The sequence below is a fragment of the Oncorhynchus clarkii genome, chromosome 27 (genome assembly GCF_045791955.1).
Source record: "Oncorhynchus clarkii lewisi isolate Uvic-CL-2024 chromosome 27, UVic_Ocla_1.0, whole genome shotgun sequence".
Lineage (NCBI taxonomy): Eukaryota > Metazoa > Chordata > Actinopteri > Salmoniformes > Salmonidae > Oncorhynchus > Oncorhynchus clarkii.
In genome coordinates this window covers 6,390,748-6,411,153 of record NC_092173.1, presented here as the reverse complement: position 1 = coordinate 6,411,153, position 20,406 = coordinate 6,390,748, and the positions used below count along the sequence as shown (strand labels likewise).

The following is a 20,406-nucleotide window of genomic DNA, read 5'->3' as shown; positions in this document are numbered from 1 at the left end:
AGGCCCCAAAAATGGTCAAACTCCAGCCACCCAAGACATAGACTGTTCTTTCTGCTACTGCACGGCAAAGCGGTACCAGTGCACCAAGTCTGAAACCAACAGGACCCTGAACAGCTTCCACCCCAAGCCATAAGACTGCTAAACAAGACTACTAAATAGCTAATCAAATGGCCACCCGGACAACCTGCACTGACACTTTGCAAAATAAAACTGAAGGTCGACCTCTGCCTGAGATCAGTTTCATTAAAAAGATGAAAAGGTGAGAGCGTTCAACACCAATTGGTATCAAAGTATAGCTGAGGGGAGCCAGCCTGCCATCAAATCACCTGTATTGCTGGCCTTGCCTGCTTTTGGAAAGTCTGAGTCTTGGGTGAAAGGTGGGTACAGTGACCTGAAGAACATTGATCATTCAATTAAAAGTCATAACAAAAGCAGGGAGCATATACAGTGCCTTCGGAAAGTATTCAGACCCCTTGACTTTTTCCACATTTTGTTAGGTTACAGCCTTATTCTAAAATAGATTAAATTGTCGTCGCCCCCCCCCCCCCCTCGTCAATCTACACACAATAACCCATAATGACAAAGCAAAAACAGTGCTCAGCATATGTGGGAACTCCTTCAAGACTGTTGGAGAAGCATTCCAGGTGAAGCTGGTTGAGAAAATGCTAAGAGTGTGCAAAGCAGTCATCAAGGCAAAGGGTGTTTACTTTGAAGAATCTCAAATATAAAATATATTTAGATTTGTTAAACACCTCATTGGTTGCTACATGATTCCATATGTGTTACATCAGTTTTGATATATTCACTATTATTCTCCAATGTAAAAAAAAACTATTAAAAAATAAAGAACAACCCTGGAATGTGTAGGTGTGTCCTACTTTCGACTGGTACTGTACATAAGGTATTTCTGTTTGCTAAAATTTCAACAAACCTGTTTTTGCTTTGTCATTATGGTCTATTGTGTGTAAATTGCTGAGGAATTTTACTTTATTTAATCCGTTTTAGAATTAGGCTGTAACGTAACAAAATATTGAAAAAGTCAAGGGGTCTGAATACTTTCCTCAGGCACTGTAAATCTCCATCAAATTCAAGCTTCTGGGAAAAACCCGCATCGGTCATGTAATGGACGAAGGGCTGCTTATTCAAACTGCGCAGCAACGCGAGAAGGTATGAAGAAACAGGTATGTTATCAAGCGGTTTATCGACACCACTAAGTGCACTTATGGGCATACAGGAGTTGGCTATTAAAGTACACGACGAGAGGGAAAGTTCTGCCTACAAGGGCAACTACAAGGAGCTTGCAGCGGTAATTGCACGTTAAGATGCTTTACTTGCTGCACATATGGAACTTTCGACTTTGGTTTATGGGATGTCGAAATCAATTCAGAATGATTTGATAGCTTCCATCGCATCATCCGATTAAAGAGAGGTTGACGGAGCGCATTTTTTCGCGCGCTCACGTAGGCTTTCCACTTTCCTTCTGAATTTATTTAGAAAACGTGATAACACATCACACCGGACAGACACAAGCAAAAACTCATTACTAAAATGTTGCAGCAGCCTAGGCCACACCTAAACATCGGATATCTGACTTGCTGTATGGGATGAAAACGAGACAATTTTTCATTCTGATCAACTGTAGGCTACTAATAATTGGTAACGTTATGTATTTATAGTCCATTTGTGTGTCAGGAGAAAATGTGAATGTGATCAAATGTTGTGTATATTAAAACTTGGGCTGACTAGGCGTTTAATATCCAACATGATTAACTGGAATGAATCAATCAACAAAACAGTGAAGACAGTACATTTGTTATTAGGCCTACATTTGCATAGGCCTGCGTGATGCAAACATGCATAAAAGCAAGCTCAGCCCAGGGAGTTCTATCGTCTATCAGTTGTTGTCTCTGTCTGGGTAGAGGAAACGCCCCTGTTAGTCTAGTCTAAATATAATTCATATGAACAAGTATAAGGTAGCTGCAGTTTGACAGGGTTTTCACACCTCTAGGCCAGCAGTTTTTTTTTCAGGGTTAAAAAAAAACAACATTTGACCTGATTAGGAAAAACTGGTCCCATCATAGCCTGTATAAAACCTTTTTATAACTGATTAATCACTGTCATACCTCGTAGGGTCCAGAGTTTTCCTGGTTAGGTTAACATATAAGGAAAAACTCCAGGCCCTAGGAGGTTTAATTGCCCCACCACTCTGGGAGCTATGGTGCCACCAGTCTGCTTGCTGTTGTCAGTTATCATCAGCTATGTGGATGATCAGGGCTTTATTCAGGAACGTTTCTTGAGCTACTTTGATGTGTCAAGTGGGAGAGATGCGCAGTCTGTGTTTGACCTTGGTGAATTCTGAGATGTCTGAGTTTAACTTCACGGAGAAACTTGTTGTCCCAACCTACGATGGCGCAGTTGTATTGGAATGTATCTGCTATTTGTATTTACAGCTAAGTCCCCTCCTGTTCTCTGATTTAAGAGGTGATGTCCACTCCACTACCATTGTCAACTTTCTCCTGGCATGAACTGAAGCCACGTCTCATGTGCCCTCTCATCCACTGGCACATTGAATGTTTCCCCTCCAAGCACTGTGAGCACCCCAATCCATTTTCTCTCACTAATGTATGTAGAGTCAATCACGTACACAAACATTATTACACTGTGTAGTGTATTGTGTTATTGTTTTTTTGTCTTCCCAGGACCCGTAAGTAAGCATTTTACTGTTAGCCTACACCGGATGTTTACAAAGCATGTGACAAATAAAATGTCATTTAATTTGATTATTTTAGCTACTGTCTCTCGCTTTTGTCTCCTGTCCACTTCCTTTTTCTAGTAATTCAACATCAGTACTATTTCTCTTTCGATCTATGTCTCTGTTGGTTTCTCTTCTGAAAATGGACACCACCACACAAATGCAGCTGAGTTGAGACAATCGTGGTTTGGTGGTCCATAACGATGACATCTAGTTGAGAGCAGTAGATAGCGCATGGTACATCGAATCTGGTGTCTATCTCCACCTGGTGGTGATAAGTGGTTAATGCAACTTAATTGTCAAGCTGAGGTGTCACCTTCCCAATCTTTTGATATGCTTTTTAAGATGCACTCTCCTGGAAGCATGTACGAATCCTAATACGTCTATGTCTGGTGAACAGATAGCATAAATTAACATATTTTCACCTTTTATGATGACCAACCGTTACCCACCCTCAAGGTCTGTGTTCATTGCTTTTAGTTAACATATGTACCGTTACATTGCCTCTGTAAATGCTGATTTCAGTTTTTAAAGTCTGCGTCATATTCTGCTGAAGGCGGCATCTTTTGTTATGGTAAACTTGACCATAGATGATTGTCGGTAGCTCCTTCCTTTTTGTTAATTTTCCTAGTGTCCAAAGTTTGGGAGGAAGCAATGATGAAAAAAGTACCCAATTTTCATACTTGAGTAAAAGTAAAGATCCCTTCATAGAAAATGACTCAAGCGAAAGTAAAAGTCTCCCAGTAAAATTTCACTTGAGTAAAAGTCTTAAACTATTTAGTTTAAAATATACTTGTATCAAAAGTAAATGTAATTGCTCAAATATACTTAAGTATCAAAAGTAGAAGTATAAATCATTTCAAATTCCTTATATTAAGCAAACCAGATGATACCATTTTCCATTTTTTTTTAATTTACAGATTTACAAATGTACAAATCACACACACACCTTACATATTAAACACATTCTTCCCATAAGGAAGCTCTTGTTTTTATGACAAAGTACTTTCTATAAATACTGTGGGCTCTCAAAGGCATATTGAGTAAGATATCGAAAGTTCGTCAACTATGTTGACACGGCGCCATTCTATTTGTTTCCCTAAGGACGGTTCATTTCACTAACATTTATTTGAGTTTGATAATTATTTAAACTCAATATAATGTCTACATATTGGTACTGGATTAACTGCTATGTATTTGGAACGACTCTACATCACACGAGTGATATACAGGCAGACAGACTTTTTCAATCGGAGGTCCTGCGAAAAAGATCTACCACATAAATAAAAATGTGTCTGTCTGAGAGGACGCCATTTTGGTCCCTGGCTCTGATTGCCCAGCTGGTGTCACCTGAGCCGGAATGGAGCAGGCCACACGGTGTGAATCAATCTTTGTCTCTCCTTGGCTACCTTGAAACCGGTCTGGCGGGTGGGAAAGTAGCGCACTGGGACACACCAATTTCAGTGAAGAGGAGATGAGAGAGGGAGGGGTTGGATGGGGGGAGGGGGCAGTCCCACCTGTGTGGCCTGGGTGGAGGGGTTCAGGGACAGACAGCGAGAGGAAAGGAGGAGTGTCAAATGTGGCGTCAGCATGCTCTGATCACTGTTCTGGGACTGTTTGAGTGGCCCTGTGAAAAGCCTCTCCTACCAGGTCTCACCTCCACTCTCCTCACTGCTCCCCCAGCGTCCGATGGCAAAGCATGACCCTGTAAGTTCTTCCTTTATCCTCTCCTCCTTGTTCTCCTTGACTTCTGTCACCAGCTTCCAAAGCAAGACACTTGTCTTTCTCACACACTGACCATGCTGTACTCGTGCTCTCACTCTCCCTCTGTCGGGGTGGGTCATTTGACTAGAAGTACTTTTTGCCACGTCATGGACAGATTGCAGGATATGTGAACCAGTTTGTGTTGATATGTTTACCAGGAGACCGAGGCACAGGGTCAAGCTGGTGTGTAGCTGGAGCCCCGTATGATCTCATTGCGGTGGCCTCTGTCTCCGGTCTCTATACTGTGTTGCTTCGCATGGTGTGTTGAAATGATGTTGAATACTCCCATGCGGAAAATATTGTGTTGAAAAGTCGGGGTTCTTCATCGAAATGGATAGTGGTTTTATGTCTCAAACCAGTCTTATTCACCCAGTTTGTGGTACCAAAATACGGGGGCAGATTGTGAAATAAGGCTTTTGGTGGAAATGAGGCCAATAGGGCCACTCTACCCTGCTACTGTTGCGTTCCGTCTGTGACAGAGAGGATTTATCTGTCTCGATTAATGAATCAACAATCAATGTGGGCTACCTACACATCTGCTATTGAGCTCAAATGTACTCTTTGGAATTGAAGTTCAAAGTTACAGTATTTATCAACTTCATTGTTTATAAGTACGGTCTTCCCTTTGAAATGTAACTAAAACCTGGAACAATGTCTATTGACCTACAGTGCCTTGCGAAAGTATTCGGCCCCCTTGAACTTTGCGACCTTTTGCTACATTTCGGGCTTCAAACATAAAGATATAAAACTGTATTTTTTTGTGAAGAATCAACAACAAGTGGGACACAATCATGAAGTGGAACGACATTTATTGGATATTTCAAACTTTTTTAACAAATCAAAAACTGAAAAATTGGGCGTGCAAAATTATTCAGCCCCCTTAAGTTAATACTTTGTAGCGCCACCTTTTGCTGCGATTACAGCTGTAAGTCGCTTGGGGTACGTCTCTATCAGTTTTGCACATCGAGAGACTGAAATTTTTTCCCATTCCTCCTTGCAAAACAGCTCGAGCTCAGTGAGGTTGGATGGAGAGCATTTGTGAACAGCAGTTTTCAGTTCTTTCCACAGATTATCGATTGGATTCAGGTCTGGACTTTGACTTGGCCATTCTAACACCTGGATATGTTTATTTTTGAACCATTCCATTGTAGATTTTGCTTTATGTTTTGGATCATTGTCTTGTTGGAAGACAAATCTCCGTCCCAGTCTCAGGTCTTTTGCAGACTCCATCAGGTTTTCTTCCAGAATGGTCCTGTATTTGGCTGCATCCATCTTCCCATCAATTTTAACCATCTTCCCTGTCCCTGCTGAAGAAAAGCAGGCCCAAACCATGATGCTGCCACCACCATGTTTGACAGTGGAGATGGTGTGTTCAGGATGATGAGCTGTGTTGCTTTTACGCCAAACATAACGTTTTGCATTGTTGCCAAAAAGTTCAATTTTGGTTTCATCTGACCAGAGCACCTTCTTCCACATGTTTGGTGTCTCCCAGGTGGCTTGTGGCAAACTTTAAACGACACGTTTTATGGATATCTTTAAGAAATGGCTTTCTTCTTGCCACTCTTCCATAAAGGCCAGATTTGTGCAATATACGACTGATTGTTGTCCTATGGACAGAGTCTCCCACCTCAGCTGTAGATCTCTGCAGTTCATCCAGAGTGATCATGGGCCTCTTGGCTGCATCTCTGATCAGTCTTCTCCTTGTATGAGCTGAAAGTTTAGAGGGACGGCCAGGTCTTGGTAGATTTGCAGTGGTCTGATACTCCTTCCATTTCAATTTTATCGCTTGCGCAGTGCTCCTTGGGATGTTTAAAGCTTGGGAAATCTTTTTGTATCCAAATCCGGCTTTAAACTTCTTCACAACAGTATCTCGGACCTGCCTGGTGTGTTCCTTGTTCTTCATGATGCTCTCTGCGCTTTTAACGGACCTCTGAGACTATCACAGTGCAGGTGCATTTATACGGAGACTTGATTACACAAAGGTGGATTGTATTTATCATCATTAGTCATTTAGGTCAACATTGGATCATTCAGAGATCCTCACTGAACTTCTGGAGAGTGTTTGCTGCACTGAAAGTAAAGGGGCTGAATAATTTTGCACGCCCAATTTTTCAGTTTTTGAGTTGTTAAAAAAGTTTGAAATATCCAATAAATGTCGTTCCACTTCATGATTGTGTCCCACTTGTTGTTGATTCTTCACAAAAAAATACAGTTTTATATCTTTATGTTTGAAGCCTGAAATGTGGCCAAAGGTCGCCAAGTTCAAGGGGGCCGAATACTTTCGCAAGGCACTGTATGTTGATTCCGTTGGGAATTCAGGCAAGCCGGCTCTTCCCCCAACTGAATATCCACTTGGGGCAGCATTCTGGTTCGTTTGTGTTGGAGTCTGGTGCCTACGGTCATGAAACTGGAGCTGTCTACCAGATGAAAAAGTTGAGGTTCTAAACTGGTATCATTACTGACTGAGCCCTGGAGTCTTCTCTCTGTCACCGAGACAGACAACAGGAAGTCCCATCTTTGTTTTTGTGTTGTGCTCGTCATCCTCAACCAGACCAGACACTTCAATACGATCCACGTCTGCTGCAGACCTATAGGCTCGAATGATCCTTGAGATCATTCACTACAGCCTAGGCCCTCTGACATCAAAACTCCACCTAAGAATCTTGCAATGTGGTGTACATCTCCACCAATCCATAGCACATCCACTGTAGGTGTAGAGCAGAGCACACTGCTCGTCTGTTTTGTGGTGCTGGGTACTAACTTCTTGAACTCGAAATGGGGAAATAGCCTTATTCATGTGACCATGTAAGAACTGAGGGTATGGAAATCTACTGGGTGAGAAAGGGGAGTGCAGGAAGAACATGTTATTGTTGCGTCTCAGGTGTCCTACGGGGAGGAGAAGGGCCACAGTCTGGTTGCAGTCAACAGATAACGCAGGACAGCCATGATTTGGGGAGGAGTGAGGAATTTAGGCAGAGGTCAGGTCAGATGAAGTGAGAGAACAGGAATCACTAAAGTCCTGTCTAGCAACAGAGATGAATTGGCTGTCCAGATGTGCGAGGAGGAGACTCCGTATGGGACGAAGGTATAAATATGTGCTCGTGTAAACATGTCTTTGTCTTCGCAGCTGTTTGACCCGGTGGGTGAATACACTTGGTTTGAGCTTTATCTAGTTGTTTAGTTTTTATTCTGTTTATTTAGAACCTAACGGTGGGAATCAGTGTGGGGGGTAATTTGTGTGTGTGCCTGAATGTTGTACAGGAAGCCGATTCTTTCCATGTCGGTCATTGCAACATAAATATTGCCATGTGCAGATCAGCCAAAGTCCCAACATCAGAACCAGTTCGGGAAGTTAAAAGCAATGTCATCCCTACAAGGAAACATGACTGGAATTCACCCCCCCCCCCCCCCCTCCCCCCAGTGTAAAGTGAAAAGGTGTCTGTTTAGCGGCAAGGAAAAGAGAGACAGAACTCAAAGGCAATATTGAACCCTGGCTGCCTGTCCAGCCCCGGGGGGGGGGGGGGGGCTGGACACACTATCAGACTGACTGACCTGCACCTGTGTTTGAAGTGGGTCACAAATCACCTGCGTGTGTGATACAACCTGGCAGCAGCCAGCCAGGGACAGGGACAGGGGGTCGACCACAACTTCCTTTTGGAATTTGCTGTTCTGTTGTCTCCATGGCAGCCACCTTTCTTCTCGGTGGCAACAATACAGACTCCTGGGAAGGGGGGGACAATGTGAGCTTGTCCTTGGCAACGTTGATTAGCTCTATTGTCTGAGGTGCTTGATAGCGCTATGGGGAGCAGATGAATATAAAGCAGAAATGAGAGCACGATAAAGAGTGGAGGAAATGAATAAGGGGCCAATTGGGAAGCTCGGCACATTGTTGCCTAGAGACATGGCACCTTCCAATGTGCTCGAGTTGGTTATTCAGGTGTTGGGATCTCAAACTTGCTCCATGAGGATGATATGATTATGGCCGACAATGAGTGATATCTAACCTGTAGACACTAGAATGTGGTTGTTTTTCACCTGCCATCAACCATCTGTAAACCCTGTTCGCAATCAGCATGTGTCCTCTAGGCAGCACCCCATACCCTGTTTATGGATGAATCGGGGTTCCTGCATGGAAGTTGTTTTACTGGGGATTATTAAAGGCTCAATGCAGCCGTTAAAAAAATAATAATCTCAATATCAAATCATTTCTGGCAAACAAATCAGTGCCTTTCTGTAATAGTTTTCCATTCAATTAGTAAAAAAGAAACAAAAATAGCTTTTTTAGCAAAAAACTTTCTCAAATAATCATTTTGCTAAGATTGTCTAGGAGTGAACTGAGTGGGGAGGAGAACTGAAAACTATCTGTTATTAGCAGAACGGTTTTGAACTCTGTTATTGGTCTGTTAAATGTCCAATCAACATTTTTATCTCAATATCAAATCATTTCTGGCTAATAATTAAGTACCTTACTGTGATTGTTCTCAATTAAAATGATTAAAGACAAAACAAATAGCTTTTTAGCAAAGAGCTAAGAATTTTCCTAAGCTGTTATTGGTAGAGAGGTTTGTTAACCCTCTTTCTTATTGGTCTATTAACTAATTTACCACCTAGTGATGTCACCAGGCAGCTCAAAACTCCACCCCAACAAAACAATGACTTTCCAGACTCTCTTTTCAAACAGCTCTTACAATTAAAAGGGCATTATCATATTTTGTACAATTTCAAAGTATTATTATATAAAACACAGGAAAATCACAGTTTTGACTGTGCTGGGCCTTAAACCGATACCGCCTAGCGACGTCATTCTGAAGGTCCTGTGTAGATTGTATTATCAACCAGCAACTATCAGGAAATAAAACTGATCACATTTACACTTTTACAGTGTTAAATATATACAATATGATACAAAACACTGGGACTTTAAGTCGCCAGATGAGCTTTTGATGCGTATATTTTTTTTTTGAATGACCGACTGCTTAACCTTTTGCCTTTTCCTCTGCGTTCTCCCCTGCAGAACGAGCTCCCTCCTCCATACTGCTCTGTTGAGGTGCACACCCTCCCGCCCCTCCAGTCCTATGAAGAGGCAGTCTATGGAGCGGGTCCAAGGCCCACTCCTCCCAACCAGCTATACTACATCCCCCAGCACCCCCCACCAGTGGCTGCGCAACACATCTGCCAGCCCAGTATATGTGAGTCGTACTCTCTATCTAGTGCCTGACTATCCCAGTTCTGTCCCAGTCTAGTTCCCTCCATTCCTTATTTGCTTTCAGGGGACGACAAACCACCAGTGAAAGTAGTGTAAAATCATACAAGTTTCAACAGAAGTGGTAGCAATACAAAAAACATCCTTGAGAAAGAAATAGGATTTTAACTCCCGAGTTATGTGTTCTGCATTATGTGGTGTCTATACACTGAGTGCACAGAACATTAGGAGCACCTGCTCTGTCCGTGACATAGACTGACCAGGTGAGTCCAGGTGAAAGCTGTGACATCTGATTTGATTTCACTCGTTAAATCCACTTCAAATCAGTGTAGATGAAGGGGAGGAGACCGGTTAAAGAAGGATTTTTAAGCCTTGAGACAATTGAGACACAGATTGCGAATGTGTGCCATTCGGAGGGTGAATGGGCAAGACAATAGGTGCCAGGCACACTGGGTTAAGTGTGTAAAGAAACTGCAATCCTGCTGGATTTTTTTCCACGCTCAACAGTTTCCCGTGGGTTTCAAGAATGGTCCACCACCCAAAGGACATCCAGCCAACCTGACATAACTATGGGAAGCATCGGAGTCAACATTGGCCAGTATCTCTGTGGACCGCTTTCGACACCATGTATAGTCCATGACCCAATGTTGAGGGCAAACGGGAGTGCGACTCAATATTAGGAAGGTGTTCTTTATTTTTTTGCACACTCAGTGTACGCTTTTGTATATGGTCTCCTGGGGAAGATACATCTGTTTTGACGTGTACGTTGTGTGTTGTTCCAGCTCTTCCTGACAACAAGAGGAAACACAAATGCTGCCAGCATAGTGCCAAGTGCTTTGGTGGCTCAGGAGGCACCGTTCTGCTGCTCCTCCTGGCCATTGCCATCTGGCTCGGAGGTAAGGCCAGGGCTGTCGTCATATTTAGTCACGTTGTTGTTACTCGTGTATATGTGTGCCTGTTTACTCATTCATTTGGAAGCTAATCTCTGATTCAGGAGGGGTCGGGTTAAATGCGGGAGACACATTTCGGTTGAATGCAATTCAGTTGTGCAACTGACTAGGTATCCCCCTCCCCTTTCCCTTTCCTTTCTGTATTTGTACAGACATTGACAGTCTTCCTCTGCTACCACTTCCTCTGTCTCTCCTCTTCACCCCACCCTTACCTGTTCTCCGTGCCCCCATCTCTCTCCCTCTCTCCCTCCCTCCCTGTGTGTAGTGCATTACGGTACCAGGTTGGCAACTACGGCTGCCATCCTCGACCACCATGACAGTGAGGATGAGGGGCACCCTGAGAAGCAGTTGAGCGTGCCCGCTCACGACACCTGCTCCAACTCCACCGTCCAATGTGACGCTCTGCGGGACTGCCAACTGGGCACGGACGAGTCCAGCTGTGGTAAGCACACTCTCACACGCACAACACAACAGACAGACATACGGGCTTGCAGGTAGGTGTACAGAGATGAAAGCCAGGTGGACAGGTAGATGTACACTCGCGGTATGACAAGCAGAGAAACATAGCCCTTTTCGTATCTTGTTATTCTATTCCCTCCTCTCCCTCTCTCTCCAGTGAGGTTTGGGGCGGACGGTGCTCTACAGGTCAGAACGTCTCAGGATGGTCGTTTTCTCCCAGTGTGTTACCAGGGATGGGACCAGAGCTACGCCAACCGAACCTGTGCCCAACTGGGCTTCAGAAAGTAAGACATCACCTTATTTCACAACAGCCATTTCATAAGCTACCTTTAGAGAGCAATCACTTTCTCTCACAACAGCCATTTCATAAGCTACCTTTAGAGAGCAATCACTTTCTCTCACAACAGCCATTTCATAAGCTACCTTTAGAGAGCAATCACTTTCTCTCACAATAGCCTTTTTTGTATACGCTACCTCTCAAAGCAACTACTTTCTCTCACAGACATTTGCTCAGTGACATCTAATTTCACTGCTGCCATTTTCAGTATTTACTCTCAGATTGAATCTCTGCGCTCCTCTCTCTCTCTGGGGTTGGTGTGCCTGTGGCAAATTGACTTTCTGGGAATGCTTCATGGGAGGGGAATTGATTATCGTATTGCTTTGGCAGACAGAATCCAAATGTGTTTGTGTGTGTCAACCGTGCAGGTCCTTTGCAACCAAGGCAGTGAAGTCCCAGCAGTCAATTGGTCTAACCCTGAACAACAGATCGTCTTTACCCATCCAGGGCCAGGTCAATGTCAGGTGAGAGAACCCCTCTACAAACCTTAGCACATATGTATTGACTCATTTTAGTCCCAGTAATGTTGAGGGAGTGATGGCGGCAGGGTAGCCTAGTGGTTAGAGCGTTGGACTTGCAACCAGAAGGTTGCAACCAGAAGGTTGCAAGTTCAAATCCCCGAGCTGACAAGGTGCAAATCTGTCATTCTGCCCCTGAACAGGCAGTTAACCCACTAGGCCGTCATTGAAAATAAGAATTTGTTCTTAACTGACTTACCTAAATAAAGGTTAAAAAAAATGTCGCATGACTGGTCGGGACAGCCTTGCTGTTACATCATTATTGCTGCATTATAAGCAGCAATGCAGCAAGGCTGTTTCAAATCAACTGTAAGTTATTAGACACATTTCCACTTCCTGAACACATATTACTTAAATAAAAAGCATACAGCCTTTTCTTACAAATTCCAGTGTGGGGTCCAAAGTTCCTGACATGGTTGTGCTTGTGTTGCTGTGTAGCTCGTCCTGCCCAGACCAGAATACTGTCTCTCTGAAGTGTATTGGTAAGGAGCTGTTCATATTTCACCAGGCAGGTGAACCTTCTATTTGAAATCTGACTTCTAGTTATAATTAGATACAAACATTTGATCACTTCTTCCCCTTTTCCAAGATTGTGGACGTCAACAGTTGTCCTCCCGGATCATAGGGGGCAGTGTTGCCAAGCTGGGCCAATGGCCCTGGCAACTCTCTCTCCACTTTGGTGGATCACACATCTGTGGCGGGATCCTGGTGTCCCCTGACTTTGTGGTGACAGCTGCCCACTGCTTCCCCAGGTCAGTGACTAGAGGACAACAATGCTCATTTCCAAACGGATCACTTGGTTTTAATTCTAGACACGCTATGTAGATCCTTGGTAATAGCTCCACCTTACTCTCTCTGCTGCGTTCATGACAAGTCGGAGTGAAATCCGACTTGTTTTGAACTCGCTGAGAATTCCAATTGACTAACGGCAAGCTAGCTGCTCCGACCATAAACTGAAAGTACAGCTATATTGCTCGTAAACAGTGTTAAAGGCCAAAAATGCTGTTGTCTAAGCAATTTCCTTAGTCAGAGTTTAGCATGTCCAAAAATACCCGGAGTACTCAGATGATGCTAGGGATTCTGACTTTTAATGGCTAGTTAGAGGACAATTCAAATGGATCACCCCCCCCCCCCTCTGAAACTTGTATTTCCATGTTTCTGACAGGGTCATAAACGTGCCATTTGCCTCAGGAGAATGTCAGTCATTTCACTTACACTTATCCATATAAATAACAGACTAGTAGTGAATCTGTGCAGAAACTTGCTCAGCATGACTCAAGAATAAGCAGCATGACAACCCCTCAACAACCCTCACCGTGACAACCAATCTCAACTCAATTATACACCTTATTACCATAATAATAACATCATCTGTGTCATGAGCTACAGCCTTGGTTTGAGAAGTAAATGAATATATATTTTATTGTATTTTTTCCCCGTGCCCATTGAAGGTCGTTCCACCCGGTTCTTGATGCCAGTAGGTGGCGTGTGTACGGAGGAGTGGTGTCACAAGACCAGCTTCCTCCTCCCTACCTCGTCAAGAAGATCATCGTGAATGAGAACTACAACAATGTAACCAACGACCAGGACATCGCCATACTGAAGCTGGCCTCACCAGTGGACTTCACTAGTGAGTCCGGCTCTATTCCTTCTATATCAGAAACGCTATGGAAACGCTAGGGAAATACTAGCATCAATGTTGGTACAGCACTGTAAAAATGTTTGCCCTTTTCAGCTCTAAATGTCTGGGTGTGTGTGCGTACGTGTGTGTCATTTTTGTAACTGTGTGTTACGTATGTGTCTGAGGTCAGAATGCCCACTCTGTTTATCTAACTTAACTTTGTGTTTTTTTATTCAGATGCAGTTCAGCCTGCCTGTTTGCCAGCCTTTGACCAGACATTCCCCCATGGAACCAAATGCTGGACCTCGGGATTCGGAACAACAGATGAGGGGGCAGGTAGGAAGACAGACAAGGGAGTGAGAAATGGACTGTACTAAATTAAATCATGCTTCTCTAGAGTGAAACAACATGGACAGACTGGGACCAGAATTCGGCCCGCGTATTTCTCACACACCGGCCCATTTCTATCCTCAAGGCCCCCACACCAGCCCTTTTTTAAATCATTTTGCACAAGAAACAACAATTTAGACAGGCCCTCTGGGTTAAAAATGAACCAGCCCATCTGGCATTTCCCAGAATTGCATAGTGCAACTAGCCATAGTGTCGCTAGCTGAAGTGTGTGTGTGTGTTTGGAGAATGACCGGGTACTGTATGTGTCCCTTCACAGCGAAACCCTCCAAAGACCTGTTGGAGGTGGCCGTTGACATCATCGACGTGCGTGTGTGTAACAGCTCCAAGGTATACTCTGGCAGTGTGTCCAACAACATGCTGTGTGCCGGAGACCTCAACGGGGGCAGGGACTCCTGTCAGGTACATGTCCACATATTGTAGTTGAATTCTTCTATTTACAGGGCTTGGGACTCATTTTATAAACATTGCGTACGTACAAAATATACCCCCAAAACATGGGTGCTGCAGTTTTACCGCAAAAGTTGGTATTTATACAAACTGAACTCGGCGTGAGAATATGCTTACCTCCACGCAAACGTCAGACCATGGCTAAACACATTTTCTAGTGCTTGAAGTATTGTATTGCAAGCAGGCAAGTAAGTATTTTGTGCAAAAAGGGGATAGGATGACGTGCTTAATATCTAACAAATTTAAAAAAGGAAAACAAGATGCAGCCATTTGCCACTAGTGAGAAGAGCGAAAATGTTTTGGGGGTTTTTGGAATCTAAAATAATTAGACACATCTATTCCCTACTTGATTTTATTATTATAACCATTGCAGAATAAATCCCTCACCTTGTTTTTGGCCGTGATGCATTCACAAAGTAGCCATGTTAAAAAAAATTACCATGCACATCTCATTTAATTGGGCCTAGTAGCCTAGTAAATAGATAGGCTGTGTATTTCAAGTTCTGCTGTAGCCTATGCGATCCCATAGGCAGCACGTACAGTTGAATTTATCAGGCGAACAGACAGTTGAATTTAACAGGTGAACATTACAGTTTATATTTTACATTGCATCATGTATGCAACTACTGTGAGTAGCCGACTAATTTAAAATGTTTTGAGTCGCCTAGACAATGTTTCAGAATTCGCAGTCCGGCATATTTAGGTTGGGGGGGAAAAGTCAATGCAAAACATTGTGGAACTAAAATGTTCTGACGGCAGGTCCACAACAATTAGCCATTGTTTTCTCTTTCAGAAACTGTCCCAGTCCTTTGCCAACACCTCCAAAAACATCGCAATTGCTCTTTCTTTTAGAAACTGTCGTGGCCCAATTCCAATAGTTCCAAGTTGTACGGAAAATAGAAGGCTTTAGTGTTACCAGAAAAGTTGAATGGAGGGTGTTTTCCAGGCTGAGTTATAAATGCTTGTTCACACGCGCAGTTTTACGTCAAGTCTGATTTAGAACGGGAAACGGGTTCTACGGCGTACACCGAGTTTGTAAATCTCAATATTTCTAGTGTGAAATTTACGCAACGATTAGAAATGATGCCCCTGGGGTGCTCTAGAGGTTTAAGCCCCTGCCTCGGGAGCACATGTACAGTGTGTCGCTGTCAGCATGGGTTCCATTTTGGCCGACGACTCTTTCAGCACTCTTTCTCCGACCTTTCACCTCTTATCTCTCCCTATTCCATTAACATACAAAACAAATATGCTTATTTTTTTCTTCTTTACAGAGCCATAGATGCAGAGTTTGTCAAACTGACCTCCGTAAGGACACCAGATGTTCCATGACAGCAAAATTCTAAATTCTTCCCATAGTCTAACTTACTGTCTTAGAATGTTTGGTGCCAACATTACCCATTAAAATTTGGAATTTCGTTAATCCACAGCTGTCCTCTCCTGCTACTCACCAACTCTTGTCCTCATCTTAGATGCCTTTGGGCAGAGGAAATCGTCTCTCCCTCTACTCAAATTCCCTTCTACCTCATCTGCTATCGACGACATGAAAACATACAGTATGTTGTAGCAGGTGCTTTACACACCTTGGCCCCTCACTTCAACTGTTCATTCATCCATTCTCTCCTCTTCTCTCACAGGGAGACAGTGGTGGTCCTCTGGTGTGCCAAGCCAGTGACAACCTTTGGCAGCTGGTGGGCGTGACCAGCTGGGGCACCGGCTGTGGGCAGAGTAACAGGCCGGGAGTCTACACCAAGGTGTCCAGCCTACTGCCCTGGATCTACAGCAAGATGCAGGTGAGACGAAGAGAAACTACCTGGATTGCCTGTGTTCCAGCAAACCACACCATGCAATACACACCTAATACACAGCTCACCTTCCATTGACTTACACTACTTGACCAAAAGTATGTGGACACCTGCTTGTCGAACACCTCATTCCAAAGTCATGGGCATTAATATGGAGTTTGTCCCTCCTCTGCTGCTATAAGTGCCTCCACTCTTCTGTGAAGGCTTTCTAATAGATGTTGGAACATTGCTTCGGGGACTTGCATTCAGTCACAAGCGTTAGTGAGGTCAGGCACTAATGTTGGGCGATTAGGCCTGGCTCGCAGTCGGCATTCCAATTCATCCCAAAGGTGATGGGCTAGAGGTCAGGGCTCTGTGCAGGCCAGTCAAGTTCTTCCACACCAATCTCGACACACCATTTCTGTAAGGACCTCACGTTGTTCACGCTAACATTGTCATGCTGAAACAGGAAAGGGCCTTCCCCAAACTGTTGCCACAAAGTTGGAAGCACAGAATAGCCCGGGAACAGTGGGTTAACTGCCTTGCTCAGGGACAAAATTACAGATTTGTACCTTGTCAGCTCAGGGATTCGATCCAGCGACCTTTTGTTTACTGGTCCAAAACTTCTACCCGCCAGGCTACCTGCCGCCCCAACTAAGGGATCTAGCTCGAACTATGAAAAACAGCCCCAGACCATTTTGGTGCAGCATAATTCATCACTCCATAGAATGTGTTCCCACTGCTTCGGAGTCCAATGGCGGCGAGCTTAACACCACTCCAGCCGACGCTTGGGATTGCGCATGGTGATCTTAGTCTTGTGTGCGCCTGCTCGGCCATGGAAACCCATTTCATGACGCTCCTGATGAATAGTTATTGTGCTGACGTTGCTTCCAGAGGCAGTTTGGAACTATAGTGAGTGTTGCAACCGAGGACAGGCGATTTTACGCGCCAACGCGCTTCAGAACTCACCGGTCCCGTTCTGTGAGCTTGTGTGGCCTACCACTTCGCGGCTGAGTCGTTGTTGCTCCGAGAAGTTTCCACTTCACAGTAACAGCACTTACAGTTGACCAGGGCATCTATAGCAGTTTAGAAATTTGACGAACTGACTTGTTAGAAGGGTGGCATCCTATGACGGTGCAACGTTGAACGTCACTGAGCTCTTCAGTAAGGCCATTCTACTGCCAATGTTTGTCTATGGCTGTGTGCTCGATTATATACACCCGTCAGAAACGGGTGTGGCTGAAATAGCCAAATCCACTCATTTGAAGCGGTGTCCACATACTGTACGTTTGTATGTATAGCGTATGTTAACTCTCATTGTTCCCTCTGCAGCTGGAAAGTCCGTGATGCCACTTCCTTTCCAGCGACCTCGCCGCATCCTGTCCCTAAAGACCGCTGGCGGCCTTCTTTGTCCTTCCTCTCTGAACACCGCACCATGAAGTCCTCTCAGAATGATGCTAGATTGACAGATCAAGATGGATAGATCGATGGGTGGACAGATGAAAAGATGGCCGCTAGCTAAGGGAGTAGCAGGAAAGGCATATTGCACTTTAACACAAGACCATGGTTCTTGTGTTAATCTGTTCCTTTACTGTACCTTCTAAAATCACAAAATGCATTGTGTTTACTGTAGTTATGCCCAATGGCTGCTACACTATGTAAAATATGTGAATGTAGGCCAATCCATTCTGGGCTCTGATTCCAGTGTTGTGTTTGAATGATTAGAAATCCCATCTGTTTTTATAATCTTACGGTAAGGATATTTACCTGAGATAGGAGGGTCTAAGATGGCTGGCCTTTCTCTTTTCTAAGTCTATGCAACCCTCATCCACTCACGCCTCCCATCTCTCCTATGTTATATTTGTATTTTTTTTAATCTAATATTTTGGGGGAGACTACACGCTTATTTCTGTTTCATCTATAAGGAATGTAGGTAGAGTGCTTTGTGATTCATCTCCAGAATTGATTTAGTGTTAGTTATGTGAAACTCATAGGAAAGAGAGGAGTATAACTACTACAAGGGACTGTACATTGTTTATAATGAGGGATACCTGAAGAAAACCAGACCTCTCGGGAAAGCAAAATGGATGGCCCTCCCTTTAGTAAAAATATATGTTTACCCGACCCTCCCTGAACGCTTGAAAAAAAACCAAGTGACCCTCCCCTTATACCCAAAATAATAATGAATGACTGGAGCCAAGAGGTGACTTTTATTTAATACCACAACAGAGCGTGACAACGAATGAGCGCATGCTGCAGCACCGGAGACGTTTTGATTTCTATACGGGCTATTGTTAAAAAAAAAAAGAGGATAGTCTAAGTTTGAAACAGTGCCAAAGTTGTCTATCAACTGTAAAAACGTGTAAAAACAACAGAACCAGATACTTCAAGAGAAGTACATTTGAGGTATAACACAGCAGCCGCATATCATCAGGTATGGCCTATAAACACTTGTAACACGGTATTGTTGTTACGGAATAGATTTGTGTTGACTCTGGCATAGGAATATAAACCCAGCAAAAAAAAGAAACGTCCTCTCACTGTCAACTGCGTTGATTTTCAGAAAACTTAACGCGTGTAAATATTTGTATGAACATAACAAGATTCAACAACAGACAAGTTCCACAGACATGTGACAGAAATTGAATAATGTGTCCCTGAACAAAGGGGGGGTCAAAATCAAAAGTAACAGTCAGTATCTGGTGTGGCCACCAGCTACATTAAGTACTGCAGTGCATCTCCTCCTCATGGAAAGCCAAATTACCCTCTCAAACCCCCTCAAATCGAGCCCTGGTTTTAACTTAACACACCACGATCTTCACTGACACTGGGATATTTATTAAGGAGTGCATGGTGACTGAAGAAATTGGCTGACAGAATCCAAATATATTCATAGTAGACTATAATTTTGTCTGTCAAACAGGTAGGCCTCCCTCTTGTTCTTTGAATAGGAAGAAATAGGCACCAACACAAAGCTACATTGTTGTTAGTAGCCTTAAAGTCCAATTCAAATGAAGACTGTTGAAATGAATTAGGACTTCTCGTAGCCTTTGACTCAACTCCTGAAGTGCCACCATACACAGCACAGTCATTGGTTAGGCAGAACAAAAGGGTTCAGATCCAGCTAGGTCACTGGTGATAGAAGTCAGTATTTGACATTCATGTCTGAGGATGTCGGGAGATGACATGGAAACTGGACACTAGGGCCAACAGTAAGCGGTGTTACCTTCAAGTAGGTAGGCATCTGCCTCTGGTGCCAAAGGTTGCATGTTCTAATCCAGCGATTAAAACGTTTTTTTTAGATCTTTGTTTGAAGCCTATTCCAAACCTTAACCCTTACTTTAACCATTCAGGGGTTAATGTCCAACTTTAAGATTTTGGAATAAATGCCGATATTTTAACCCTAACCTTAAAAATGTGGAGTTAGTGCCTAAACGTAACCTTAATCACTTGGAAATGTAACGTTTGGAACAACTTCACAATGTGACGTTTGAGAAGCATGGATTAACGTCTAATGGCTGATGTGAAACTGTGAGACCTTGTTGTTCCATCAGTAAGAGCAGGGCAGGCTGGGGCTCATGATTGGAAAGTCCAGTCCATTGCCATGTGTAATGCAGTGTAGCTTAGTTCTATATACACCATCCCAAGAGTGCAAAAACTCAGGAAGTACATTTTCTTAGAAATATAACTTTGTCCTGTGCTTCTCTGAGCACGCTCTTCGTCTGGCCTATAGTATAGGCTATGGATCATTTTATTGAGAACACACTAGGCACACTTGATATTGCACACCCAGCAAAGAATCAGGGATGAGGGGCATCATCGGGCAGTCATCGAAATACTATAATAAGCAACTAATTCTCAAACCCTGAGCAATACCACATTTATTGTATTACAAATCACATGACCCTCCCCCGGACTAAATACAACAAATACTAAGCCCTCCCCCTGATTTAAATTGAATAAACATGACCCTCCCTCATTGTCCTCTAGGGAACAATTGTGTACATTTAGACTGCTCCCTAATGTAAATCTCTGTCTCTGTCTGTCTGTCTCATCAAACCCCGAGCAATATGATATTTAATCAATTACAAATTACACAACCCTCCCCTTGACTAAAAAAATAAAAATACGAAACCCTCCCCCTGAGTGAAATTGAAAAAGCA

General features: G+C 43.6%; 1 protein-coding gene across 1 annotated transcript; it reads left to right on the top strand.

The window, feature by feature from the left end:
• Nucleotides 1-1,222: 1,222 nt before the first annotated feature.
• On the top strand, nt 1,223-17,678 carry LOC139386441 (transmembrane protease serine 13-like). Its single transcript, XM_071132028.1, has 14 exons — nt 1,223-1,306; nt 7,644-7,655; nt 9,531-9,705; nt 10,502-10,615; nt 10,935-11,111; nt 11,286-11,412; nt 11,834-11,929; nt 12,422-12,465; nt 12,573-12,735; nt 13,435-13,613; nt 13,842-13,940; nt 14,272-14,414; nt 16,097-16,252; nt 17,576-17,678. The coding sequence occupies exons 1-14, from the start codon at nt 1,223-1,225 to the stop codon at nt 17,588-17,590; spliced, it is 1,584 nt and encodes a 527-aa protein (XP_070988129.1). The 3' UTR covers nt 17,591-17,678.
• The last annotated feature ends 2,728 nt before the right edge of the window (nt 17,679-20,406 follow it).